The sequence below is a fragment of the Beta vulgaris genome, chromosome 6 (assembly GCF_026745355.1).
Source record: "Beta vulgaris subsp. vulgaris cultivar EL10 chromosome 6, EL10.2, whole genome shotgun sequence".
NCBI classification, from domain to species: domain Eukaryota; kingdom Viridiplantae; phylum Streptophyta; class Magnoliopsida; order Caryophyllales; family Amaranthaceae; genus Beta; species Beta vulgaris.
In genome coordinates, this window is record NC_079207.1 from 19,671,295 (window position 1) to 19,680,597 (window position 9,303).

The window sequence follows — 9,303 nt, forward strand, 5'->3', positions numbered from 1 at the left end:
ATGGAAGACGTTTCTTTCATGTAAAACTACACCGATTCAGACAATGTTGAATCTGAAGACGACGCAGAGTTCGAAGAAGACGATCCCCGAAACGATTCCGAGAAAACCCCTGACACGGAGATGCAGATCTTATGGCAAAGCGGATGATCCTGATCGAGAAGCAAAACCGACACTTAATGAAGCTTATGTCCCAGCTCCCAGGGGCACCGACACCAAGCATTGTTCAGCATCTTAATGGCCATGCAGAGTTGTCGTTCATGGAAAGGATTTCAAAGGCTGCACTCCCCAAAAAGCTTAACCTGCCCGTCCTCGTCGCCACCTATGATGGTTCAACCGATCCAGGCGAACATGTTGCTCAATATAAGCAGAGTATGTGGAAAGTGTCAATCCCTTAGCATCTCATGGAAGCCTGCATGTGCAAATCTTTTCGAGCCAGGAAGCTTAGGCAACTCCTCCATCCTGGTCAACAAATTATATGATAAGTTCGAAGGCAGCCGTAGCTTGGAGAAGCAGACCAACGATCTATATGGCGTCGTTCAAGGACCAAGAGAATCCATCCGCGATTATTATAATCGCTTTAACAAAGAAATGATTAGTATTAAAGACCTTGACACTAAAACCACCATTGAATGTTTGAGGAAAGGTTTAATTCTCCGGTCGAAGCTCTATAACTGCTTGACGAAGTACCCATGCCAGACGTTCGAAGAAGTCAAAGCTCGAGCATTGGCGCTGATGCGATTGGAAGAAGACGACACCATCCTCAACACTATATCAACGCGTCAAACACCTGAAAGTTCCAGCGATCACAAGTTTTATGCTCCAAAAAAGAGCACCTGGCGAAGTCACCCCTACAACCGTCCTGGTCAGGTACATAACGTTACCGATGTTGTTGACAATGTAGGCATTGACACAAAGACGGAGCAACCGACCTATCCTGATCTTGAATCTTATGAATTCTCTGTCAATGTCGGAGGCATCATAAACGCTTTGACTAAGATCGGAGTGCCCGTTCGTTGGCCACAAAAGAGTGATCGACCCGATGCACAGAAAGACCAATCAAAATGGTGCAAGTTTCATAATGACCATGGCCATAAAAAAGAAGAATGCATTGCGTTGTGTCGTGAAGTCGCGTTTGTGCTCAACAAAGGTCATTTGCAAGATATGGTGAGCGATAAAGGGAAAGCATCCTTCGAAAGGAATCCCACCAAGCCAATTCCACCCGCATCTTCGAGGCATGTAAAGGTAATTAACGTGATTTCAGCTGGATCTGATGTATGTGGACTAACGTATTCTGCAGCCAAAAGGCTAGCAAAAGAGGGACCTCCCTCATCTGCCGTTTATAAATCTTGCAGGTCCGAAGAAGAACGTAGGCTGGAAGCAATGGCGACGATGTGTGCAAAGCAGAGCACCACGACGGCTTGGTTATATCCTTAACCGTCAGCAATTGCCTACTAAGACGAGTGTTGGTCGATGGAGGCATCTCAGCCAACATCATCTTTAAGAACGCTCTCGAAGGTATGGGATTATATGAAAAAGATATTACTAAACAATCCATCGTCTTAGTTGGTTTCAGTAGAGAAGCCCATCACACTGTCGGAGAGATTACACTGCCAACGCTAGCCAAAGGCGTCAACTTGCCAACCAGATTCAATGTTGTAGACTGCCCGTCCGCCTACAACATCATCCTTGGGACCCCTTGGATTCAAAAGATGAAGGCAGTCCCATCAACCTATCAACAGACGTTGAAGTTCCCCACTAAATGGGTCGTCCAAGAAATAAAAGGCGAGCAGAAAGCCGCACAAGAATGTTACAGCTCGTCGCTCAAACCGCCAAAATCGTCGATCTAGTAATTAACGGATGGATCAGCGCCTGATGCACTCGACGAGCAAAACATAGACAAAGTGGTGCTCGGTCCAACCGTTCCAGACCGTATCTAACTCCAAGGAATGTCAAGGAAGTGCAGAAGCTGACTAGATGCGTTACTGCTTTAAATCGCTTCATATCCAGAGCAGAGAAGTGTCACTTATTATATGACGTAGTACAAAAAAATAAAGGCTTCGACTGGACCCCTCAACATGAAGACACATTACAAGCGCTCAAGCAATACCTCGCGTCCCCTCCGCTGTTGTCAAAGCCTTGCGAGGGGAGACGTTGCAGCTTTATTTGGCCGTGAGTGGCGTATCTGTCAGTGCGATTCTGACGCGAGAGGTAGAAAGTCAGCAACTCCGATTAATTATGTAAGTAAGTCTGTGCTAGACGCAGAGACCAGGTATTCCTCTTTGAAAAAGCTTATTTTAGCTATAGTAGTCGCTGTTGAAAAACTTAAACATTATTTTGAAACGCACACTGTTGTCTTATGACTAATTATCCAGTAAATTTATTTAGCGACGACCGGAATTAACAGGACACATGAGCAAGTGGGCAATAGCACTCAGTGGTTACGACATTCAATACTGCCTAGAACAGCTATCAAGTCGCAAGCGCTAGCAGATTTTGTGGCAGACTTTAGCCAGAGCTAGAGAAACTTGCAAACGATGAAGTCGCACAGATTAACCATATTAACCATGAAGCTTGGATTTAATTTGTTGACGGATCATCTAATTTTCGTGGTGCAAGTCTAGGTATTGTGCTTAAGTCGCCACAAGGGGAAAAGGTGGTACGAGCAATCTGTTGTGAGTTCAACGCGACAAACAACGAAGCCAAATACGAAGCACTAATAGCAGGAATGACCATAGCAGACGACTTGGGGGAAAAAGTGCTAAAAGTCTACAACAATTCATTATTAATAGTCAGCCAAATTAAAGGCGAATTCGCAGCAAAAGACTCCAAGATGGCGTTGTACGTAGAAGTAGCCCAAGAAAATAGTAAGATGTTTAACCCATTTGATATTTTGCAGATCCCAAGAGACCACAATACTCAAGCAGACGCGCTAGCCAATCTCGGATCTTCCTTAGGAGATATAAGATTAACCTCTGTCCCCATAGTCCACTCGGCAAGTCCAGCAATCGCCAAGGACGCTAATAAAATCGTTGCGACGATAGAGGAGCACGTCCAAATCAATGACGGAGACGACCTTGCTGCTCACAACAACAACCTAAACTCTGCTGGCAATGTCGTAGCGACGGACGACCCTAGCAATGAGGAGGTAAGTGTTAGTTGGACAAAACCATTCTACTTTACCTCACTAACGATATATATATTCTAGCCGATAAAGCAAAAATGCGTAAAATTCGCTTTAAGGCATCAAGGTACGTCATCATCTAAGGGGTATTGTTTAAAAAGTCAGTCCCATTCCCTTACTTGTGTTGGTTAGAAAAGAACCTGTGGAGCACAATCTTGGAAGATCTGCACGAAGGAACGTGCAAAAATCATTCAGGAGGACACAGTCTGTCCAACAGAGCGTTGCGTATGGGTTACTGTTGGCCAACGATGAAGAAGGACGCTACCAGGTATGTCACCAAGTGTGATAGCTGTCAACGACACGCAGGTATGACGCACAAACCTTGTAAAAATCTGCATCCTTCTTTAACACCATGGCCTTTCCTGAAATGGGGAATGGACATCGACAAGGAAGTCATTTCTTTTATATACACTAACATAATTTGCAGGTTTGATGTCCCATCTGAAATAATATGCGACAATGGGTCGCAATTTATTAGCGACAAGACGAAACACTTTTGTGTCGAATGGAACATTACCTTGTTAACGTCAACGCCTAGATATCCACAAGATGGACAAGCTGAATCTAGCAACAAAACAATCATTGACACGTTAAAGAAACGACTCACTACGATGAAAGGAAATGGACAGAAGCATTACCATCCATCCTATGGGCAAATCGCACAACGCCACACACCGCGACAGGACAAATACCATTCTCATTGGTCTATGGATGCAAAAGAACTTGTGGAGCAAAGTCTTTATGAAAGCACATTTAACATTATTTTTGTAATGCAAAAGAACAATCTTGTTCAGATTTCAACTTATCTTGATTTAGTAATTGCGGATAAGGTGCGTGAGAGAATGGGATAAGACAAAGAGATCCCCACCCTTCACATACAACACTTAAAAAATCTAAATCGTGTAGAATCAAAGATAAGAGTCTAGTCGAATGACCAAATACTCCTTAATCACCAAACCCTTTAATTGAGGTTAATTATGTAGCCCATGGACATTTCTTAATTATATACTTTCCCGTCCCATTTTATAGTTCTCATATTCCATTTGGGTGTCCCAAAATGTTGTTCTCATTTCCCTTATTTTCATTTTTTGACATGACTTTTTACTCTCTCCACCTTTTCATATGAGTTTTTGACACCCTCATTTAATGTTCCCTTCAATCTTGGTTGGGTATAAAAAAACATTTTTTTTTACTTTCTCTCTCCTCTTTTCACATGCCCACCCATTTAATGTTCTAATTCTTTTTCTTTTTTTTTATTACAATAATTCGAAAAAACACAATAACTCTCAATGCAATTACATAATAGTTATTGTTTCCTTAATTCCCGTATCCGAAATAAAATGAGAATTATAAAATGAGACCATCTCCTTAACAAACCTATAAACCCTCGTAAATACAATTACATAAGCTAAAGTACCCACGGCATAAAAGGCCTAAAATCCAAATGCCATTTACTTTACCCTCATACCTTGGAAATCCACGCCCCAAATTATAGCCAATCACACAAACATGTCCACCTTATTCATCTCAAACAATACTATATTTTAGTTTCCAAAGATGAGCTCAGACGTCAAATTCCCAATCCCAGCTAAAAAACAAACATTAACGTGGCATCTCCATGGATTCATTGTGTGAGCTTGCGTCTCGGCAACTCATAAATACAAACAATAATAAGCACGCAGCTGAGCTGACATCCCCAATTCATTCAACGTGCATTTCTTAAAGATTCCGCATCTACCTTTCCAATTCACAAAAGTTTTCACCTTTTTGTGTCATAACTCATAACATAAAAATTGGATATGGAGGTGGTCTCTGAGAGGAGAGAGAAACCAGTCACTTCGTCGGCACCGGAGATTACGACGTTCACCGGAAAACAAGAGTCGGTGCTTCACACTATTCTCGCCGTCGCTATTTGGCTTGGTGCTATTCATTTCAATGTCGCCATTGTTATAGCTTCCTTTTTCTTTCTCTCTCTCCCTAATTTTTTTGCGTTAGTATTTCTCTTTCTCTCTCTTTATAAATTCTTTCTTCTTTTGAAGTTAAATCATTGATTAATTTTGTGTCTATTTTTTTTTCTAGGGTTTGCTGTGTTCTTCTGATATTTATTTTGATTCCGATTGATGAAAAGGACAAATTTGGCCGGAAATTAGCTAGGTATTAGTTCGAACTTCCGATTAAACTCAACATGCTTCAATTTGATTATTAGAGATTATTATGAGCTCAAAATTTCTGATTTTTGATTTTCCGCAGTTATATATGTAAGCACGCTTGTGGTTATTTTCCGATCACTCTTGACGTTGAAGAATACAAGGCATTTGATCCTAATCGAGCTTATGGTAAGCTTTTCTTACATTTTGTTGGTGCAGATTTTCCATTTTTTGAAGGTTCAACTTTTTACTCCCAAGATTTTGGAGAATTTTATATGGGATTCATCGGCTGAAAGACGATTAAAGGTTTCATTGTTCTTTATATATAAAGCAATCATATTGATTTGAGTAACATATTTTCAACTAACTGTTAGATATCTAAACTCTAAAGAGGAGTATGAGTCTATGATGGGATCCGCATCCAATGCATTTACAAAAATTTATAGTAGACTCATATGTCAAAATTAACATACCGAAAAATGAGCTATTTAGCCATTATGTTTGGAATTGTAAGAAGGAAATTACTTTTCAGTTTTTCTTTATGTTTAGATTTATGGTGACCATTGAAACTGACTCCAGCTGTTTAGCTGAAAAAGAATGACATAGATAATGATGTTCATAAAGGAAAGAGAAAGGTTTGACTTACATTCATTGTGTTCCTTAGACCTTAGCTAATGACTTGCTCTTGAATATGGTAGTTATAGTATGCTGCATTGCTGGACGGAGTGTAATTATCTGTCGATGTTTGTAAAACATAGTTGTGCATTGTGTTAAATGGCTTTTCTTTTTCAGGCATTAAGTAATAATTTTATGTGCCTTGCTATATGCAGTTTTTGGGTATGAACCCCATTCGGTCTTGCCAATTGGTGTTGTTGCGCTTGCTGACCTCACAGGCTTTATGCCTTTGTCTAAAGTGAAGGTTCTTGCAAGTACTGCAGTAAGTCATATACTCCTCTAACTTTTCCATCCCGATACTTCTCTTTTCTCCCTTGTTAGTGGGCTTACCACTTCACTGATGACTAGGTGTTTTACACTCCATTTTTGAGGCATATATGGTCGTGGTTGGGTCTATCTCCGGCAACTAGAAACAATTTTAAATCTCGGCTGTCTTCAGGTTATAGTTGCATCATAGTGCCGGGCGGAGTTCAAGAGACGTTTCATATGGAGCATGGCTCGGAGGTATTTCTGCATTGTTATTTGTCATTGTATACATGTTATGCCCTAAATTTGTTGAAGCAGGATCGGCTACTTTTTAGTACCCTGACAAGCTAATTTTACCCCTTTCTGTTCTGACACAATAGTTGCTTGATGGATGGACATAGGGTTTATGTATCTGTGGCAGCTTAATGCTTAGTTTTGGTTAATCTTTGCTGTTGCAGGTAATTTTTCTTAAAAATAGGAAAGGATTTGTTCGCCTGGCTTTGGAGAAGGGCTGTCCTTTGGTTCCTGTGTTCAGCTTTGGTCAGGTATTCTTCTATTGTTTATGCTAGTAGGCTCACTGACTGTGTGCTCTGTTGAAAATTTTAGTCGAAACTTTTTGAGAAAGATGATTCTTTAACTAGCGTTTATGGTCTATAATAATGCATTCTCTACATTCTTTCTTTTGCAGTCAGAGGTCTATAAGTGGTGGAAGCCCAGTGGAAAGTTGTTCTTGCAAATCGCCAGAGCTTTGAGGTTCACCCCTGTATTTTTTTGGGGAGTTTTTGGGTATGTTTTAAACTTCGTTAGCTAAAAGTTGGCATGGAGAATCTTCGTTGTGATGTATGCATTTCCTTTTTAGATTTTTCTTATTCGAAGAGGAATTTGAATTCGTGTTGAATACTTTTGTGGCTTTGGAAATCGTGATGCTCTTTATCAGAAGGAATATGGAAATTTAGCTTACTTAAGGAGACTCTCTGGTCAATGGCCCTGATCTAGCCACCTAGGATCTAAAGGGAAGCATTAGTGGTTCAGGATTACCCTTCTATGGGGACCTTCCTTTTCGGATTCGCAGTTTTTTGTATGTGACTAGGTGTCTCAGGTTACTTATCTGAACTTTAAACTTAGGTCCTAAACTATGAACCTGGTGTCGATACGCTCCAGCGTTCTTAGAGAATGAAAGAGGGATCCAGGGCATTGCAGAGAAGACCTCCACCCCCAAATGTAAGTCAGATACCACTTGGTCTTTCAGGGATAGTGGAAGTTGATGATCTGATATACCTGAGGAAAAGGTTGGGAGGGAACAGTATTACTTGCAAACTAGCTTGTTAAGTTACTGTGACAATTCTGGAATTGGCTTTGCTAGAAGGTTAAAAGTTTATTAGTGACTCTCTTTAATCACAATCTTTACAATCACTTCTGGGGATGTATGAGATAGGCTGCTTTTTGGCCGGAGAATATGGCAAGCAAATATGGTGATGGCTAGGAAGCCTAGGACACGAAAGAACTAGTATCAGAATTAAGACCTTGATGACAATGCAAAAGGTCTCTGTATAATTAGAAATAGGAAACTTCGTATGGATGATGGAAAGCACGAGAAATCTGAAACGTCACCCTTTTTGAAGAAGATACTCGTTATTAAGAATTATTGCTCTACATAATAGCCAAATATTTTTTATGGCTGTTTGGCTGATGTCCAGTCCAGCTTTACCATATATGGAATGATAGAATATTCGTGTACTATTCTTTTCCATAATCAAGTTTAATACATGCAGGTCGCCGTTACCTTATCGGGTCCCCATGCATGTTGTGGTTGGTCGACCGATTGATGTGAAGAAAAATCCAGAGCCCACCATGGAGGAGGTATGGATTCTATTACATCGGTGAATCATCTGTTTTTTTCTCCCTTGTCCTGATAGTGTATGGTACCATTTGAAAATTGTTCAATAATTTTACCACAATTTCCACAATTGACAAATGCATTTTGGTACTATTACTTCTGCATTAAATTCGTAACTTGTCCTGCTTTCTTATGTGATGTAGTTTAATCACATATGATTGTTGAGCTAGAGGGTGATTTGAGCACCTATACTGGTTAAATTGGAGGATTTGTAGCGTCCCTTTGTGGCTCTCGTGCAGTCCAGATTATTGTCCGCAAAAGCATGTGACAAGTATTTTAAATATATTTTAAAGTAAATAAACATTCCTTCTTAGGTATAAGGTACCCTTTATGGAAGGATGCACATTGGGTGATATGTTTGTTGCATTTTTTGCTTTCCTTTACGCTGAGGCAAAATTATAACTGTAACAGCAATGAAGGACGTGTTGAAAAACATTGCCATAGAAGTATCTCACTAAAAAGTAAAATGTTTCTAATGGTTGAAAATTTGAGCGTCATTTGTCTTACATCTGTATATGGCTATCCGGCCCTTTTTCTGTATTCCTCCTAACTGGCTAAGTTACAGGCTAAAACAAAGTTGCATTGCTATGTGCCCTTCGCCTAATTTTGACAGTATGCTGCTCCAATTATTCTTCCACATTTTGTCAGGTTTCGGAAGCTCATAGCCGGTATGTTGAGGCGCTCGAAGACCTTTTTGAAAGACACAAGGCAAGAGTTGGTCATGCTAATCTTCAACTGAAGATTCTTTAATTTTTTTTTGGATTGTCTTGTATATATGCACATTAAAAACCGCCCAAATCCCCCAAAAAGAAAAAAAAAAAAAGGTACTCTTTAACAGCTATGAGTAATCCAATCTTTTAAAGGTTAAATTTCGGCTAGAGAAAGGGGATATCCAACTCTATCTGAAAAATGAAGACGAGTGAATTGTCATGATGTAGTTCCTGTATCCCTCAGCAGCTAAATTTCATTTACACCGTAATTCAAAATGTAGTCACTATTATTTGTCATCTCTCCTGTTTTTGATGAATTCTCAGTCTTCTCCTTTCCGAGATGTCACAACATATGTCAACAAATGTAGTTTTCCTCAATTTGTTTCTTTAACCAAAATAATCAAAATATTTTGGTTCTTCGGTGAAGTTCATAGTTTATTAGGAGAT

The 9,303-nt window shown here is 40.0% G+C and overlaps 1 protein-coding gene across 2 annotated transcripts; it reads left to right on the forward strand.

Moving 5' to 3' along the window:
- Positions 1-4,623: 4,623 nt before the first annotated feature.
- On the forward strand, positions 4,624-9,282 carry LOC104896112 (diacylglycerol O-acyltransferase 2D). Of its 2 annotated transcripts, none has more exons than XM_010682812.4 (9): positions 4,624-5,171; positions 5,261-5,335; positions 5,432-5,517; positions 6,159-6,265; positions 6,352-6,507; positions 6,708-6,794; positions 6,938-7,035; positions 8,022-8,109; positions 8,795-9,282. In XM_010682812.4, exons 1-9 carry the CDS (start codon positions 4,981-4,983, stop codon positions 8,894-8,896), a joined length of 990 nt encoding a protein of 329 aa, XP_010681114.2. In that variant the 5' UTR covers positions 4,624-4,980; the 3' UTR covers positions 8,897-9,282. The 2 variants fall into 2 exon arrangements, with proteins under 2 accessions (XP_010681114.2, XP_010681115.2); XM_010682813.4 differs by having other exon boundaries at positions 4,625-5,060.
- The last annotated feature ends 21 nt before the right edge of the window (positions 9,283-9,303 follow it).

Excerpts from the sequence above, each read along its gene's own strand:
- LOC104896112 (XM_010682812.4), top strand. The coding sequence starts at position 4,981 with ATGGAGGTGGTCTCTGAGAGGAGAGAGAAACCAGTCACTTCGTCGGCA. Across the intron at positions 5,518-6,158 it reads TGATCCTAATCGAGCTTATG|TTTTTGGGTATGAACCCCAT; the intron begins GTAAGCTTTTCT and ends TGCTATATGCAG. Across the intron at positions 6,508-6,707 it reads ATATGGAGCATGGCTCGGAG|GTAATTTTTCTTAAAAATAG; the intron begins GTATTTCTGCAT and ends TTGCTGTTGCAG.